A 19,388-nucleotide genomic window follows, 5' to 3' on the forward strand; every position below is an offset into this window, starting at 1 on the left:
ATGAATTTGCTTGGGAGATGATGGCATAAATTTGAGGAACATTTTCTTTGAAAAGTAGTGAACACACAACAAAGAGTGCATTCACTCCCTCCAGAAAGATATTGCGTGACTGATATAAAGAGAATCCTTACTAAGTCCAGAAGTCAGTCAAACTGCAGAGTACTATAAGAAAGGTTTTAATCTTTAACAGGAATTCCTTATGTGACTGGAAAGACTGCAAGGGAGGATTGTAATGATAGGAGTTGTGGTGTCAGATGAACACTTCCATTCTAGATTTCTTTTTTTTTATTGAAAAGTTTTACAAAACATTTTGGAATACAACCCCCCCTCCCCTCTCCCCAACCCCCCCAATCCTCCCCTCCCCTCCCCCTCCCCCGACTTCCCAGAGCAAAATACAGGGTATAAAAATGCAAACAAACATAATCTACCATATGCAAACAACAATAAAATATTAAAAGATGGCGGACGCGCTGGGGAGAGCTCCGTAGCCCCAACAGTAAGGCGTCCCCCCAGGAGCCCCCCAGGGATGTCAATGGACCCCTGGGGTGGGGCCAGAATTTCGGGCAGATGAGCTGGGCAATTATGCCGCCCGCTGCCTCCCGAAACAGCTGCAGGGGTGCCGGGACATCCCCGCCCCGCCGCCTGGGCCGTTGGCAACCGTTATAAACGGGGCCAGCACCTCCGCCCTGCCTCTACCGCTTGTCAAACTGCCGGGCAAGGGCGGCGCCTCCGCGGATCAGCTGTGCGGCGGAGGCCCCGGCGGCAAGGATGGCAGCGGCTGCGGCGACGACTTTCAAGCCCCCAGGCTGGTCGTTGATCCAGGGAGCCTGGCAACGGCGGTGGCGGTGGCGGCGGGGCGTCTCCAGGCCCGCCCCTGGCCATCCAGGAGGGGCCGGAGGCTCTGCTCTGCCCCGCCCCCCTGACCGGCTCCCGGGTGACGGCGGCGTCTCCGGGCTATCAGCGGAGGCGCCGCGGACCAGCTGGACCAGCTGGGTGGCGGAGGCGGAGGCATCTTCGGTGGCGCCGGAGATGAGAGACCCGCCCCTGGACCACGACAGCCATCGCAGCCATCCAGGAGGGGCCGGAGGCTCTGCTCTGCCCCGGCCCCCTGACCGGCTCCCGGGGACGGCGGCGTCTCCGGACTATCGACGGAGACGCCGCGGACCAGCTGGACCAGCTGGGTGGCGGAGGCGGCGGCATCTTCGGCGGCGTCGGCGGCGAGAGGCCCGCCCCTGGACCACGACAGCCCTGGACCACGACAGCCGTCGCAGCCATCCAGGAGGGGCCGGAGGCTCTGCTCTGCCCCTGACCGGCTCCCGGGTGGCGGCGGCATCTTCGGCGGTGAGAGCCCAGCGAGCCCTGGTCTGCGGTCTCCTCCGATGCCGATCACCGGGCAAGGGCGGCGTCTCCGCAGATCAGCTGTGCGGCGGAGGCGCCGGCAACGAAACCAACAGCAGCAGCAGCGGGCAGCGGCGGCGTCTCCGAGGATCAGAGGAGGCGCCGCGGATCAGCTGGGCGGTGGAAGAGGCGGCAGCGAAGATGACGGCGGCCGGGACTGCTTCTCCAGGCCTAGTCGTTCGCCACCCAGGGGCCTTGACAGCGGCGGTAGCACTGACGGCGTGGCATCTCCGGCCCGCCCCCTGTACCGCTACGGCCGTTGCAACAATCCTGAGCGGGGCCGGAGCTGCTGTTTTTGCCTCGGCTGCCTAATCTGCTCCCGGATAGCGGCGGCGTCTCCGAGTGATCAAGGAGACGCCGCAGACCAGCTTTACAACGGTAGCGGCAGCAACGAAGACACGGGCGGTGAGGCAGCTGCTCTGGGCCCCGGTCGACCGTCCTCCGAGGGGCCTTGACAGAGGCCCTGACAGAGACGCTAGCAACAGCGGTGCGGCGTCTCGACCACCGTGGGCTGCTCCTGGATGGCGGTGCCTCCGAAAGATTCACACCAAAGGAGACGCTGGGCAATGGAGGCGACGGCGACGTGGGCCACGGCAGCAGCGAAAGCTTCTCCAGGCCCCGGCCGACCACCCTCACCAGGATCCCTCGACGCCGGCAAAAATGGACACGGCGTAGCGTCTCCGGCCTGCACTCTGAGCCGTTTCCAGCCGCCCCGAATGGGTGCCAACGACTCCTCTATGCCCTGTACGACGGAAGCGGCGGCAACGAAGGCGAAGACGGCGGTGACAGCCTCTCTGGGCCTTAGACCGTTTTTGCCCAGGGGCCTCAGACAGCGGCGGTAGCGGCGGCGGCGAGGCATCTGCGGCCACCTCCTCGAGACACCTTGATCGGAGACGGCAACAGCAGGGGCATAACACCAGGGACTCCCATACCTCTGGGAGGCCACGCTCCGGACGGTCCCCAACCAATAGGGGCCATGGAGCTGCGGCCGGGAACAACGCCCAGAGGATCAGGGAGGGAACTGTTTGGGCGGCTGAACCACCAGAGCTGACGCCAATTAATGGATCCCTCCATCCTGCCTTCTGCCCACTCTCAATCATCCTTGCCCATTCTCTCCCCACAGGACATAACGGGCCTGGGTGCTAGCCACGGTGGCAGAGTGGCTGGGCCTTACACCTGCAACCCCATAGAGGTGAGAGCTCTATGGGGTATGCTTCACCCAGAGTACGTTCTGGACCACCTCCGGAAGCAGAGACACAACCCATCGTGAGAGGATGAGGAGTGGCCTGCTTCTGGGGGTTCGCCCGGCCAAGTGGCAGTGGCAGGGCGACGATCCAGAAACGCACCTACCCGACTCGACCCTCCTGCAAATTCACCATCCAGGGGACAGCCTTCCCGGAACCACCTGTGACTATGCTCGTTCAATACTCTAGCACAGTACTGCACGCCCTCAGGGGTTCCCCACTCTCCTGGGTGCGACCCGCCTGCATCACATCCAATCTTGATGACGGGCCCAACCACTGGGCCTCTGAGAGATGGCCGGGCAGGGTCAGGGGCCTCCAGCATAAACCCAACAAGAGGCCCCTGATTAAGTTCTTAGTTAAGTTTTTTGTGGGGTTAGGGAGGGGGGAGGGAGAAGACTATGGTTGCGCGGGAAAGGCACGCCTTCCAGCCACCATAACGCATGCCAGGCCCACGGCCGTTCGCGACGGCGTACAACGAGGACCAGTCGCCGATAACACCCAGTGGCGTACTGACAAACGTCCCATCCCTAGGATGGTGGGGAATGGCAGAAGGTGCACAGACAGAGGGCCGTATCGTCACCGGGAGTGTCATCTCCGCTCTGTACAAGCGGTGAGACGCTCCGACCCTCTGTTCTCCCCCGGAGGACCCGGGAGCAAAGGTGCGCACCCTCCCATGCTAAGGCTGGTCTACCTGAATGCAAGGTCCGTAGCTAACAAAGCTCACCTCATTCGTGACCTAGTGGAGAGTGAGCATGCGGACCTGGCCTGCATCACGGAAACCTGGCTGGGCCCAGAGGGGGGTGTTCCTCTGGTTGACCTCTGCCCGCCAGGTTTCCAGGTACTGCACCAGCCCCGGGCTCATGGGAGGGGCGGGGGAGTGGCAGTTATCATCAGGGAATCCCTTAGCCCGCGAGAGACCACCGTCCCTCAGATGGTCGGGTGTGAGTCTCTCCTACTGAGATACGGCCCAGGGGCGCAGTTGGGCCTGCTGCTGGCGTACCTACCACCTAATCGTGCAGCGGCGGCCCTTCCCGAGCTACTCGATGTCCTCTCAGGGTTGGTGGTTGAATTCCCAAGACTCATGGTCTTGGGCGACTTTAATCTACCGTCCCTGGGAGGATCGTCCGAACTGGCTCGGGAGTTCATGGCTTCCATGGCGGCCATGGACCTGTTGCAAATAATTTCTGGGCCGACTCATGAGAGAGGCCACAACCCAGACTTGGTGTTCTTGTCTGGACGGTGGCGTGATGATATCGGTGGGGGTGTCACAACTGTTACGCCCCTGTCATGGACCGATCACCACCTCCTGCGGCTAGACTTCCCCCTTGCCACCCCCCACCGTGGGTGCACGGTGCCAGTCAGATGGTACCGCCCTAGGCGCCTAATGGACCCTGATAAGTTCCAGGCAGCGCTTAGGGACACGCATGCACCCCCTGCTCACAGCTCGGCGGATGCCTTAGTGGAAGCCTGGGAAAAGGCAGCCACGGAGGCTCTGGACCGAGTTGTACCCTTGCTGCCTCTGACCCGGCGCAGATCCCAGCGAGCCCCATGGTTCACCGAGGAGCTCCGGGAGATGAAGCGTCGGAGACGGGGCCTAGAGAGCCGTTGGAGATCCAGTCGATCCGAATCCGACCGATTGCGACTAAGAATCCTCACCAGGTCTTATCTCGCTGCGATAAGGGTGGCAAAATCCAACTACTTTTCCACCCTCATCGCGTCCGCAGATAATCGCCCGGCTGCCTTGTTCAGGGTGACTCGCTCCCTATTAAACCAAGAGGTGAGGGAGGAACCCTTGCAGGGTCGAGCCGATGAATTTGGTCAATATCTGCTGGATAAAATTGCTCGGATTCGAACTGGCCTGGACTCCAACTGGGCTGAGATGGAAGAACAAGACATGGACAGTCTTGTCGACGTCATCTGGGAAGAATTTGATCCTGTAACTCCTAAGGAAGTGGACAGGATTATGAGAAGGTTGAGCTCCTCCACATGCTTACTGGACCCGTGCCCTTCCTGGCTGGCCTATGCAGCTCGAGAGGGGACACGAGGCTGGTTCCTAGCGATCATCTCTGCTTCTCTGAGTGAGGGTCACTTCCCCACCGCCTTGAAGGAGGCGGTGGTGAGACCTCTCCTCAAGAAGCCCACCTTGGACCCATCCTCTTTGAATAACTTTCGTCCAGTCTCCAATCTTCGCTTCCTTGCGAAGGTTGTTGAGAGCGTGGTGGCGCACCAACTTCCTCAGATCCTGGATGAAGCGGTTTATCTAGACCCGTACCAATCGGGTTTCAGGCCGGGCTACAGCACGGAGACGGCATTGGTCGCTCTGATGAATGATCTCTGGAGAGCCCGGGACAGGGGCCATTCCTCTGTCCTAGTCTTATTAGACCTCTCGGCGGCTTTAGATACCATCGACCATGGTATCTTGCTGCGACGCCTCAGGGGACTGGGAGTGGGAGGCACGGTTCTGCGTTGGTTCTCCTCCTTTCTCCAGGGTCGCTCGCAGTCGGTGCTGACAGGGGGACAGAGGTCGACCCCGAGGCCTCTCGCTTGCGGAGTCCCTCAGGGGTCGGTCCTCTCGCCTCTCCTGTTCAACATCTACATGAAACCGCTGGGTGAGATCATTCGCAGTTTTGGAGTAGGGTACCATCAGTATGCTGATGACACCCAGCTTTTTATCTCAACTCCAAACAATATCAGTGATGCCCTAGACGTGATGTCCCGCTGCCTGAAAGCGGTCCGGGAATGGATGGGGAGAAACAGGCTTCAACTGAACCCGGACAAGACTGAATGGCTGTACGTACCGGCAAGCCAGGATATTCAGAACGTCCCACTGCTTAACATTGGGGACAAGTTACTTCCCCCTGTTGATAGGGCCCGCAACCTGGGTGTCCTCCTAGACTCGCAGCTCTCCCTGGAAGACCACATAGGAGCTGTGACCAAGGGGGCCTTCTCCCGGGTTCGACTAGTTCGCCAACTACGGCCTTATCTGGACCTGGATTCCTTACGTACAGTCACCCATGCCCTTGTGACCTCTCGCCTAGACTATTGTAACGCTCTCTACATGGGGCTGCCCTTGAGATCCACTCGGAAGCTTCAACTGGTGCAAAGTGCGGCGGCACGGACACTCTTGGGAGCCTCCCGATACTCCCATATCACACCTCTCCTCCGTGCGCTGCACTGGCTTCCGGTTGCCTTCCGTGTGAAGTTCAAGGTGCTAACAATGACATACAAAGCCCTACATGGCATGGGTCCGGACTACCTACGGGAGCACCTTCTGCCAATGTCAGCACCCCACCGTCCTGTGCGCTCCCACAGAGAGGGCCTCCTCAGGGTGCCACCGCTCAAGGAATGTCGGCTGGTGGCCCCCAGGGGGAGGGCATTCTCAGTGGGTGCGCCAGCCCTCTGGAACAGCTTACCAACCGAAATCCGGATGGCCCCTGACCTCCGTACCTTCCGTCGCGACTTAAAAACTTTCCTGTTTCAGCAGTCCGGCCTGGCATGATAGCGTTAATTGGGGTCCCAGTTTGTTTTCATTAGTGTTTCTTATTATTTTTATTGTTCAATCTGTATACATTCCTTCCTCTGTACACCGCCCCGAGTCCCTCGGGAGAAGGGCGGTTTATAAAAACTAATAAATAAATAAATAAATAAATAAATAAATTCTATCGCACTTTAACTCTTGGTAAAATAACTACAAGCTAGTTATACATCATATATATCTGCTACTTATTCGAATGCTAAGTGAAACTTTTTAGTCCCATATTTATTCTGGATGTAATCAATCCATCTTCTCCACTCCACAATGTATCTCTGTTGCGATTGGTCTTTCAAATACGCTGAGATCTTTGCCATCTCCGCCAAGTTAGAAACTTTTAAAGTCCATTCTTCTATAGTCGGCAGTTCTTCCTTCTTCCAATATTGCGCTACTAAAAGCCTCGCTGCCGTAATTAAATTCAACATCAACTTAGTGTCCACAACGGTGGTATCTGTGATAATACCCAGTAAAAACAGTTCTAGATTTCTTAAATAATTCCTATTCCCATTCCAAAAGCAAATCAACTGCAGTTCCTGGTTGTTCCTGGAAATCTCCCCCACAGTTGCTGGATCTTTGCTGTGGTGGCGAGAATCAGCCAGACGGTAGGAGGAAGGCCTTTCAGAGAGCTGGCTAATGAGCCAACCAGACTGGGAGGTCTTCACTCCTACTTAGCCCAAAGCCAGTGGTTGCAGTCCAAGTTGTTTTTGCCAGTACCCTGAGATTGGGGCATTTGGCAGTGATAGATTTGGAGCATGTAGTAAGGGCAGTAAGGGGAGAGATATTTTGATATGAATAACAAAAGCCTACATCAGTACTAGGTTGAGACAAAATCAAAGGGCCTCCAGTAGGAAGCAAGCCACCTGATGAGATGGGTGATCTCTGGTCTTCATACTGGCAGAATATATAAAGGGGTTTCAGCCCCCTCTAAACCTAGACATCCACTCCACAAAAAGTGTAAAACCATTTTTATTAATATTAATTACAGCAACAGAATCTTACAAATCTGACTGCATTATTACCCATCCACCTGTACCCCCCCCACCCTTTATACTTATGCAAAGTAGGGAGGTGTTGCTTGCACATGCTTTCTTCTTGCTTGGGGCTTAAGCCAAGTTTTTTTTTTTTTTGCTTTATCACTTTGCTAATGGACCTGGCCTCTTTCTTTCAAAGTCTTTTTCCTTTATGTCTGCAAATGGATACTACATCCAATGAACTCCAGAAAAGGGGGGAAATCTCCATCAATCTATTTATGACAGCAGATGAGCTGTTTTTTCCCCCCTCCAAGTTCCATGACTACTGGGCAGAGGGAAATAATGTGTTGTTTACATTAAAGTGGCATTCTCTATATACTCCTGCCAACACCTGTCTAGGCAGCATGCAAGATAAAGATGCTCAGGAATTCAACTAATCTGGCCCAGGTGGTCATGGTGTTTAATCTTAGTAGAGATGAGGCAAGGGCCTTGCAGGCATGTGTGAACACAAAACAGATCTGCTAACTCTAAGGGCCAGATCCAGAGTAGTTACGAGCTGTATGAATGTATGGATGTATGGATGAACAGAGGCATGTGTGCTATGCTGGCATGTCAAAGTAGAGATTGTTTTGATAACTAGACATCCTACTACAAGGAAGCTATATCAGAAAACCTGGACAATATTTGAATGGCGGTGTAGAATTTTTTTATAGCAAGATAAGGAATTGGAATTGCTGAGATTTCTACAAGCTGGATAGGCAAAGAGCTGCTATATCACATGGGATACTGACGTGTGGTCCATTCTTCTGGACAAATGGCAGAGCCTCTTTCAGGGCACCTATGCATGCTGGTTTCTTAAAGGCACAAGTTTCATCTCCCAATTATCTTCATGGGATTTTAGATTAGTTTTCTAGGAACTGACCACATTCCCCTTGTCTATTAAACAGCTTCCAATGAACATTCCGGGTGATAAAATGGGTTTCCTAGTTACTCTAAGTTCAGCCAAGAGGGTTAGGAAATTAATGGCTCTGTGAGGGAAGATGTACCGGTATCTCTTTTACCAGGTTAAGGTGATGTTAAAATCAGAACTATCCTTCAGACCTGAGATGGACTCCAATTTTTATAGGGCACAGTGTTCCACATAAACCTTGTTCTATGCCTTTGGTGAATTCCAATATTAATTTTGGTTCCAAATTTCTGCCAAATCCTTACAAGTGCTCAAAAGCTGCCATAAGCTAGATGTGCATGTTACCTTCAGAACTTACATCAAGCACACTCAAAGGCACAGGAAGGCAGAGAGTCTGTTCATTTCCTCTTGGGCAAATGTTCTAGGAATATGAGTAATAGCCTTCTCCTTCAGCAGATGGGTTAAGGAATGCACCTCACTGGCCTATTCAGCTAAGCAACAGTCAGCTACCCAGGGCTATTATTGTCCCCTTGGGCAGAGGAATATCAGCCCTGTCATCAAGGGCTCTCCTGTTAGACATGGATGGGTGATATGGTCAGAAGCATCAATACTCGTGAAAAATTATAGGAAGACCAGTTTGAATTTGCAGAGGCAGCCTGTGATCCTGCAAGATTTCCTTAACCTTTTTCTCACCCCCAGGGTACTTTTCTGGTTGGCTCTGTCTTCAGGTGCTTGAGAATGGCACTTTGGACAGGATTTATGAGGACACCAAAGACGGACCTGACAGCCCCAACTGTGCAAGGGCTTAATATGAGTCTTTATATTTACCCAGGAAATGTTTATGCTCTAAAATAAATAACCATGTTTGTTATGTGGTACATGCCGATTTACAGCTACATTACTTTCTGTCTAATTGGACTGTAAATAATAAAACTTAATTTAGGCTTCTTTCATGGAAGTCAGTTCATGCAAAGGAGGGATGGCAAAAAGTTTAGGATCTTTTAGTAAGAAGATGTCAAGTTATCACTTCCCCACCGGCAGCCAGATCCACCTTGGGCGAACAGAAAGACCTTCCGAGGTAGGTAAAATGAGGACCCAGATTGTTGGGGGCAATAAGCTGACTTTGTAATAATGCCGCTTGGGGTGTGTGTGAAAGCCCTAATAAGCAGGCATATACATAGAATGAAGGCTACTGCTAAGCTTGTAAGCCGCCCTGAGTCTTCGGAGAAGGGCGGGATATAAATGGAATTAAAATAAATAATAAAAAAAGACTTCGCAGTGAGCCCACCTATTCTATTTGGCTGCACCCAAATATGATCCGTGATTACAACAGCATCTTATGTGCAGATGCAGACAATCTGAGGGTCGCTTGCTTCTCTTAGTCACGCTTTCTCTCCCCCCCCCCCCATATGGGAAATCCCGGTTCTTAATTTGACACCACTAATCCCATCCCCCAAACAATTATGTTGCAATTATTAACGACTGCGCTCCTCTTGCGTTCAGCAACGTTCCGCGATGAAAAGCACATCCCAGAGGATCTCATCCCTTTCAACCACTGCTGTTCGCCTATGCGCAGATACGTCTCGCTACCTCTTCCCCGCCCATTTTGTTGACCCGGAAATCTCCCAAGATATTCCCTCTTTTCAATACATCTCCGTTCTCCCCCCGCGATTTTGCAGCCGTGAAATGGTATACTCGAACCAATCAGCAGCAGCTACTTTTCCCGGTCCAGCCGTCCCCGCCATCCGAATGGTTTGTCCCCCTCCTTCAAAAGGGACCGCGTGGAAGCGCCTCGTTCTTTTTTTCGCGTTTCGTCGCTGGCGTCTTGTGTGTGGTTAAGAGGGAGGTGAGAGATTTCATGGTGCCCCAGAAAAAAGGGTGTGAGTTGCGGGGATGACGGGTCGGTCCTTTTCCGTTGTTGTTTTTTTTTTTGCGAGCCAACATTCTCCCTGCTTTTTGTTGTTGTTGTTGTTACGCGGAGGCCTATGGCGCCTCGCGGAGGCCGAGAGGGACGCTTTATTTTTTTTTTCCCCTTCGCGGGGTGATGATGCCAAGATAGGAAGTGCCGTCAGATGCGAGAACTGACGAAAGACTCCTCATGGCTGACCGCGAGTTGCCCTCCCCTGTCACCGTTTCTTCCTCCCGAGACAGGCCTGTGTTCAGTCCGGAGGAAAAAAGGGAGGAAGAGGAAGATAGTGGGAGGTTGGGCCTATCGTTACAGAAATCTCTTTTTTTAAAAAGGTACTTGATCATCTGTTTTATCTTGCAGGTTTTCTGCCGTTGCCATGTGGGATCTGACTTCAAAAAGACATGGAAAGAACCAGTGTGAGAAACATCCAGAGGTAAATTTAGAAGTCTCTGAAGTTGGGTATTATGGAAAGGAGGCTCACCGTGATGATAGAAAACCTTAAATACGCTGGAATTACCGGCAGACTCCTGCTGTTGAGATGGTCTTTCTGAGTAGCCTCTAAGGCAGCGTTTCCCAACCTTAGGAACTTGAAGATGCGTGGACTTCAACTCCCAGAATTCCCCAGCCAGCTATGCTGGCTGGGGAATTCTGGGAGTTGAAGTCCACGCATCTTCAAGTTCCTAAGGTTGGGAAACGCTGCTGTAAGGAGGGAAAAACCATTGTTCCCACAAACACTCTTTATTACAAGCCTGTCTTCTTTCTTCAGGGAGCCAGAAGCTGCCCTCCAAGATGAGCGGTTGTGATTGAAATGCCAACTAGTGACTGGAAAGATGTAAGTCAAATGGATAGTTCTTGGCTTGTAAGGGTGTGTGCAAAAATATTCCCAACCCAGAACTATTATATCAGCTTCTGCTAATAAACCAGGTTTCATTCTGGATTTCAGGCAATTCAGAATCTGGACAAGCTATAATTTGTTTGCTGGGGTTCTGTGGAACGTTTGTACAGGTTAGGCTTTCATAATGCTAGAACCCCTTAAGCTAACAAATCTCGGACATAGATTTTCAAACAAGCCTAAGTAAGGAGTCATACTTGCATTATTTATCATTTGTATCCAGCTACATATTTAAAATCCTTTCTAATTTTAAATTTTTGTGAGTCCTTTAGTATCCAGGTTGGATACTATGTCCTCAGCAGTCCTTCCTGGGGTTCTTTGGTTATCTTCATGTGGTAATAGTGCTTAATAGAAACTTTAGGCCACACACTGTTATACTGTTCCCTACATAAGGTGTCTAGAAAAAAAATTCAGGTGGGAAGTGCAGTTTATTTAATGCTACTATTCAAAAGACAAGGACTTGAAAATAACCTCTCAAGTCACCCAGTTCTGTGCTATCATTTCTGTAGTATGCTGTACCATTACTTAGGATTGGAGTTTATTTTATTTGGATTAATTTTAGTAACCATGTTTTTAATTTTAGGCTCCATTATAGTTAGTTTTTCTCTTACACAGATGTTTTCATTCAGTATTGAATTCATTCAGTATTCTGGCCTTTGGGACTCTAGTAAAATTTGAATTGATAATCTGGATAAGGCAAGATTTTTTTCTTGACTTTTCTATTTGAGAAAAAAACAAGTGGCTATTTTTTAAAATAATTACTTTATAAATAACTGAAAGCAATGACATTCTTGATGTTCTCTCCTATTTTCCCCACAATAACATCCCTGTGAGATGGATTGGGCCAAGAGAGTAACTGGCCAAACATCAGCCAGCCACCTTGCACACCTAAGTTGGGACTAAAATTCAGTCGTCTTGGTTTCTAGGGTGACATCTTTTAATAACCTATTACACTAAACTAGCTTGGCAGCCAGAAGTCCTTTCTTCCCAATTTTTTTCTTTATTCTTTAGATTTCTCACCTACCCAGTCTTCAAAGATGGAAGTCCCTCCAGATTTCGTTAAAGAGATAGATACACACTAATTGTACTTACTGTGAACATGGTTAAAACCAGAGACCATATTTGCATTATTAAAGTTGAGAACTGAAAGAGGAATACACTTCTAAGACGCATGGAGGTAGGTACAGATCCAGTTCTCTCTTTGTGTAGCTGAGACCCTCTCTGATAATCTGGGTGATTTGAAAGCTGTCTTCAGAGAAACACAGTCATTAAAAAAAGATATCTAAATTTGAATGCTAGAATGTTAATGTATTTTGCTGGGATTGATTTCTGCATTTTATTTTCAAAGGGATCTGTTCGCCTAGGACACAGGTCGGCAACCCGCGGTTCCGGAGCCGCATGCGGCTCTTTAAGCCATCTCCTGCGACTCCCAGTCGCCCGGTGCGTGCGCACCTCTGAACGGGTGGAGGTGCGCGCGCACCTCTCCGGACGGTGGCACTGCCGGTTTGGAAAGCTGCTGCGGCCCATTTGCAGAGCTGCCGCCTTCCTCTGAAGGCGGCAGGTGTGCAAACTGGCCGCGGCAGCTTTCCAAACCGGTGGCAGCAGGTTTACAAACGGGTGGCGCCGCCTCCCGTTTGGGTTCGGGCAGAGCTGCTCGCGCACCTCTCCAAAGGTTTGCAGAGCTGCGTGCGTACCTCTGTTTGCTGCTGCAGCCCATTTGCAAAGCTGCCGCCATCCTCTAAAGGTGGCAGGTCTGCAAACTGGCCGCGGCAGCTTTCCAAACTGGCAGCGGCAGGTTTACAAACAGGTGGCACCGCTGCCCGTTCGGACGGAGGTGCGCACGCACCTCTCTAAAGGTTTGGAGAGCTGCGCACGCACCTCTCCGAACGGGTGATGTGCGCGCGTACCTCTCCAAACCTTTGGAGAAGTGCATGTGCACCTCCGCCTGTTCGGAGAGGTTCGTGCGCACCTCTTCGAGTTTGCATACCTACCGCCGCCCAAACAGGCGCCGCCAGGTCTGCAAACAGGTGGCGCCGCCTCCCGTTCGCAGAGTGGGAAGGTTTGGAGAGCTCTGTGCGCACCTCTCCGAACGGGCGGTGGTTTGGAGGTCGTGGGGGTGGCTCTGGCAGCGCACGGGCTGAAGGCGGCACCACAACCCAGTGCCCATTAGCAGGGAGACCCGTTGCCGCGCCGGTGCCTCCCGTTTTGCACATGCGCAAAACATTTTGTTTTATGCGCGTGCATGGGCGCATGCGTGTGCACATTTTGCAGCTCCCACTTGTGTCTGTGTGTGATGGAACCAGTTCGGAGTGGCTCTTTTGCTTTTTCCAGTTGCCGACCCCTGGCCTAGGCATACTGATTAGGGATAATGCTCTTCTCCCTCAAGTCTGTTACAAATGAATATTCACTGACTTCATATAAGAAGCTATTATTACAAGTAGAAAGTGCTTCAATGTAGGTTGCTAACCAATTTGTAAAATCTGTTTCAGGCTTGGACAAACACTACAATGCACTCAAGAGCACTAAAAGTGTCCTTTTCCCTCGAGACCTCTGAAGACCCATATACTGAGGCAAAGAGATTCTTTCCTGCATTATTGTGGCAGTAAACTTACAAGCTAGCTTCTCTTCCCTTTGTTGTACACAGTCACTGAATGGGTCCAGTTTCAGATGGCAGGGAAGGGATCCTTAACAATTCATGCTGCATCTCTGACAGCAGTCTCAAAGGTGTCTAGGCCCTGGGCCATCTAGGACTTTGGAGGTAATAGCACTTTCAGTTGAACCCATAAGCCAACTGGTGGCCAGTGCAGCTCCTAAAGCAGTATGATTAGGGAGTCTTAAAACTAAATGCGCCCAAGACCTATGGAATGCTGGCCTTAACAGAAGGTTCTGGGTGGCTATATGCAAAATGAGTGGCATTAGTTCAGCTAGAAGGTGACAAGGAAAGGAAAGCCGATCATTTGCAGATGTGCCTAAAAGTGAAACGTATGTTCCAGATGTTAACAGTTTCCATTACTTTTCTGCAGCCCTTAAGATTTTTTTTACTTAAGCTTGTAGATAAACTGTCCTTTAAAATGCCTATTGAAGTTATATGGAAAAATAACCAAGTGAACTGCTAACATTAATTCAAGCAATTAAGGCTGCACAATGTCAAGTTTCTGACATATGGGCTTTTCAAGTGACTCAGGCATTGTTTACCTTAAAAGTAACATCGAATGTTATTGCTTGACATACAACATTTACAATTTTCATTCATAACATTTAAATTGTGAAGTAAGACTACACTGTAGCTAAGCCTCAACAATGAGCTAAAGAAACTGCAGAGTTGTAAGTTTGATGACACCACCATTCTGTTTTGCTTCTGTCAATTTTGTACCCAATGTTGGAAATTCATGCAGGTTACGGCATCTCTTCTGCCATTATGCTTATCAATGTTATAATTGTGGCTTGAAGGGAGCCTCCCTGGAAGATGTATTTGTTTCCTGAATGCTCCTCTTTTATGATTGCTTATACCCAGAGATGGATATGGAGGCATGAGGATGCTTGGATATTGCCACCCAGCACAAGTGGGCTTTCATTAAGAAGTGCACAAAATGTTAATATTTATAAAAGCAAATAACACTTAAGCAATTGCCTGTCTTCAGAGTGTAATCATTGCTTCATAAACAGATGCATTGAATAATGTCTATTCTGTAATTTTTTCCTGGAATGGTGAGTTGGGCTAGTTTCCTATGGGGGCAAAAGTCTTTTGCACTATTAGACCAACTCCATAGAAGGAGGAATTAATAACAGTTGCAGATTTTGAATTGCTTTATGCAGGTCCCTAGTTTCCTGATCAGTGCAGTTGAGGCATGTAAAAAGTAAAATGTTACCGGTACTTCTATTTTGAGAGGCAATTTTACAACACCCTACTTTATTTCCCTTTTGAGCAAGTATCCCTATGTTTCTATTCAGACAGCAAACTTTTAACTAAGCCTCCATATTGCGTTTTGGATTAATGGGATTGGAATGCATGAGTAAAAGCGTGATGGAAGGCATAACTTCACACTTTAGGAGTGGTGATGCTCACTACCCACCCTTCCTGCATAATCCAGTGTAACTGCCCAGCTCTATTCAGTAGCTGCACAAGATTTAGCTTTCCATTCCTGTGAATACATTTTCACAAGGAAAAACAGACACCTTCCAAACCAAGTTTTATTTCTTGACAAAGCATATAAAAGACTTGACTACATGCAAACAAGGACAATATGGAGCTGCTGATTTTTATGCGGTACCAGACTGACACTACTGAAAACGTGCAAGTACTCAAAAATGGGCACAATAGCAATGGGGTTTTAGGGAAAAACATTGTCTCTGAAAATTGGTCAGGTCTACATCTCATCCCTAATGTAGATTAGTCCTAGCAATTGCTCATCAGAGCTCGCTCTGAGAGGTGTTAGGGTGCTCCTCAAACCTGCCAGGATGAAGTGCTTTGATGTACCAAAACTAGCATTGAAAGCTCACACGAGATTGGCATGATAGTTAATTTGGGCAAGATTCTTCATGGGTAGCTCAGGAAAACAACAAAGCCCGCATCTACTTCATGACAGTCGCTGCAAAGGATTGGTTGGTGGCTTGAGGCCCCCCCCCCCAAAGTATGTAATCCAGGTACCTAAGAACAGCAGGAAATAGACACTATAGAGCCGAATTGATTCTATTGTCTCTTTGCCACAGTGATGAAATCCAGAGTGACTGAAAGTAGCTGCATTTTTTCCACAAAGTGTAATTATAGCAACTTGCAACAAATGCCTGGGGCTGCCATCACCCACATTTCATCCCCTGGTGCCTAGAGCAAGGCCTTGCTAAACCAGAAAAGGTACCCCCTCCCCTCCAGGAAGGCACATGTTTTAAAGTACCACCAATTCACACATGTTAAAAGTGAGGGGATGGGGATTTTTTCATTCATACTGATTTGTTTGCTTTATTAACCAATGCAATCTGTTATCTACCAATGCATAGTGTCTTCCTTCTCTTGTATTTAAATTTTATTTCGTTATAGAGGCAGTAGGAGTTCAGAAGGTGCAAGTTTTTCAGCCCTGCCATCTCGCACTGCTTTGATTTATAAAATTACATTTGAAGCTCAGCAATCTTGTAGCACCTTAAGACATTACAAATAAAACATGGATTACAGCCAAATTCATTAGATTCATGGCATAACCTGAGATAGGTGCACATCCATGGCTTATTTGGGACAGGAGACAATAAATTGGGAGAGAATGAAATGCAGAAGGTACAGTAGTGATGGTTACCATCTTGGCAGTGATTATTCAGTGAGACATTCAAACTTGTTTTGGTGAGTTGATTAACATGTTCCTGTTTAATCCATGGGATTAAAAAAAATTTCTAGCCAAGCATGGCATTTTCCCACCTAAAGCTTCTATTCAAAGAAATTTATTTGGAAAGTAAAAGCTCAGTAATGAGTACAGAATTATTTATATACCTAATATGAAAATTCTGATTAGTGTATTTAAGTGTTCAACCTTAAAAAAAACGGGCTCAATAGTGGCATTGCATTGTTTTGTGTGTTTCTTATACCTTCAACTGAATAGTCAACTAGCAATCATCCCTGTGATGACTACAAGGTTTCAGGGATTAAAGGGATGCTTTGATTTGGATACTGCACTGAGCAAGTAATTGGACTTTAGCGTAAATAATCCCTTCCAGTATAATTCTATATAATGGTACAAATTGTAGCAAATCATTAATATGTGAATTGTAGCAAACTAATTTGGCCTCCCCTTTTTGGTCCTGCAAGTTAAGGAATTAAAAGTTTTTATTAGAAGAGAGCTTCATTAGCATAAACTGGCCAAGATCCTTTGGTTATAAAGGATCCATTTGGCACATCCTAGGCAAATGAGAAGCCACTATTTCATGTCTGAAACAAACCAGTAGAAATCTGTTCTTGATTTGTAGGTTGATTTGGCAACAGCTTAACCTCAATAGCTTCACCTGTCCATACCTGCCTGGTTTTAGTGTCTTCCAAGCCACCATCACTTTCATCCTGTGATGAAAGACCACCTTGGCTCTCAAGGTCACTCACCTGACCTTCACCAAATTCAAGAATAGTTGGGAGATTGCTTTGGGTAGGGCTTCGTTTCTTAAGGCTAACCAGAAAAGGCTGTGGCAGAGAGAATATGTCCACATTATTGCCCAGATCAATCCAAGTCATGCTGGGGAAGTTTCTGGTGTCCTTCAAAGCTTCAGTCAGGTCCCGGAGGACGGCCTTTGTAAGCCTGTTGCCATTAAGGGCAAGAGTTGTCAGACGAGGTAGGGCACTGAGAACTGGCAAAAGCTGGAGGAACACCTCATCTGTCAGCTCCGTGAAGCAAAGCTCCACATTTTCAATATACTCAGAGCTGTGCTGGAGGTACGAGATAAGCCGATCTAATTCCTTCATAGTCAAAGGGATGCCAGACAAGTCCACTGTGTTGTCCAGAGGATTCCCCACCAAGATTGTTTTCAAACTGAAAAACAATGAAAAATGGAAATTATTGATTCATTTCCAGGTTATCTTAACAGCTGTAAAAGTTGTCAACTCTGGGAAAATGATTTTGACAATAGCTTAATATACAATTCAGTGGGGAGAAAATGGAACGAATCCATCCAACACAGTAATTTTTCTAGGGGATACTGCAGCCATTTAATATACAATACTCAATGACTACATTCACATCAATAGCATTTACCAGCCCATTTGGGAGATTTGCACACTGCAGAGCCATTAAGTGAATAGGCTGAATTTGTATCGAGGCAAATCACACACAAAGCAACATTAACTATGTTTATATTACGTAAATTCAGAATAATTTGGTCTGGGGAACATTTGTTCCATAAACAATATATAACAGGCAACCCACATATGTAAAGCTGTTTATATATATTACACCATAATCTCTGTTGTGCAGAAACATAATAAACATGGAAGGTGGAAAGAGGCTGATCATGAGAAGCATTCTGGGAAGTCATTTTTTGCAATACATTTCATACCAACAGGACATATAAAGCACCAAACCTATTAAGTAGTGGTCTGTTTAAAATAGGGAACCATACAAGGAAAGCAAATTATGTCTCTAATGCTCTTAAAGGGCATCTGACAATATAAAGCTTAAGAAAGGCAGAGGATTACTTAAACATCCAATAAAAGGGATGGCTTTTATTGAGAAGACGGGTAAGATACACGTGTCAAATACTTGAAAGGGTAATATTTGAAGTCCAAAATATTCATCCTAGAGTGTAGGATGCACAATAATACAACTGCTGTATCACACAATAAGCTACTTACGGTAGCTTCCCACTAAACGTTAAGAACTTCAGGACAGCAATTCGAACAACAACCAGTCACCAAACAAAAAGATGAGTGCCCATTGTTGAATACCCAAGCACAATCAGGACAAATATTTGTTGAAAATACTTCATTTTAGATTTTTGCCTTAAACGGTTGTGGGAGGAGGGGGAAATAGAGGTCCAATTCTATGAGTCTAAGGGAGCGCAAGGTTTGCTGAGATTATTTCCCTTTTTCTCTTTGTTATTTTAGCACAGACCTTTATTGAGTCATGAAATCTGAAATTACCACCTGAAATCAGCACAGGGACACACATGGGCTGGCACAGAGCTTCCCTCCTTTGGTGGGGAAAAAAAACTAGTGACTCACACCAAAAGGAGTGAAGCCACTGCATTGCAACAAGGTGAGGATCATAAATCATTCTGCTTGCAGAAGCAACAATTCAGAAATGCAAATAGAGGACATCAAAATAAAACGTTATGAAAACCTTTCTAGGATTTTTAACATACTATCAGAGACCTTCAAGTGCAGGAAATGTAACAGCATGAGGAAGATCAATTAGACTTCAGCGTTCTGATTCATAACAAATTTCTACAATTTTAATACCATTTTTGGAGGGTTCTGTTTTTAGATGGCTTTTAGTAAATAAGAGACCTAGTTAATAGGAGCAAACCCTCATTTTACTTGTCTCCTCACTGCATCTTATCTCCTCGTTTTAAATAAGGTACTAAACTATCTTATAATAAAAATGATCATAATGGATAATCATAGAATTAAAAAATTAAAAATATCAGTTAAAATACTGTGCAAATGGTCTGCCTAAAATACATTGAAAAATAAGGAAAATGGTTGTGGCAGGGATGCCATATATATTATATTTCTCTAGGGAGAAACTTGAGTTTGCACAATACTCTAGTCTAACCACAGTAATTTTTCATCCTGCCATATAGTTTAAATTACTATGAATTAGCATGTTGCGAGAATACACAGTGCCACTATTAACATGGTCTTTACCCTATTACCTAGAGGACAAATCGTACAAATCACTACACTACCTCTAATTTCTGTCACTTTTAGTTGGCTGATAGGTTTGTAATCAACAGCATCTAAAGGGACTGTTGTTAGAGAAGACTGCTAAATATTATGCTTTAGGTGTGAAAACGTTTTAGCAGTTTAATTCAATAAGACGAAGAGGAAGTAAGTAAGCTATCTTATTT

The 19,388-nt window shown here is 47.7% G+C and overlaps 1 protein-coding gene and 1 long non-coding RNA gene across 2 annotated transcripts in view; one reads left to right on the top strand and one right to left on the bottom strand.

Annotated features, from left to right (window-relative positions):
* The first annotated feature begins 10,031 nt into the window (after positions 1-10,031).
* Positions 10,032-14,532, top strand: LOC308659207. Its single transcript, XR_014024485.1, has 4 exons — positions 10,032-10,394; positions 10,728-10,793; positions 11,865-12,030; positions 13,343-14,532. It is a non-coding gene; the product is annotated as an uncharacterized lncRNA (long non-coding RNA).
* A 103-nt stretch (positions 14,533-14,635) lies between these two features.
* Positions 14,636-19,388, bottom strand: part of LRRC75A (leucine rich repeat containing 75A) — a 58,484-nt gene continuing 53,731 nt past the window's right edge. The window contains exon 4 of the mRNA XM_081312672.1: positions 14,636-17,353. Within this exon, the coding sequence (XP_081168798.1) occupies positions 16,759-17,353 (595 nt within the window). The 3' untranslated portion in view covers positions 14,636-16,758. The remainder of the gene's footprint in view (positions 17,354-19,388) is intronic.

The sequence above is a fragment of the Vipera berus genome (genome assembly GCF_964194415.1).
Source record: "Vipera berus genome assembly, chromosome: 1".
In the NCBI taxonomy this organism is placed as follows: domain Eukaryota; kingdom Metazoa; phylum Chordata; class Lepidosauria; order Squamata; family Viperidae; genus Vipera; species Vipera berus.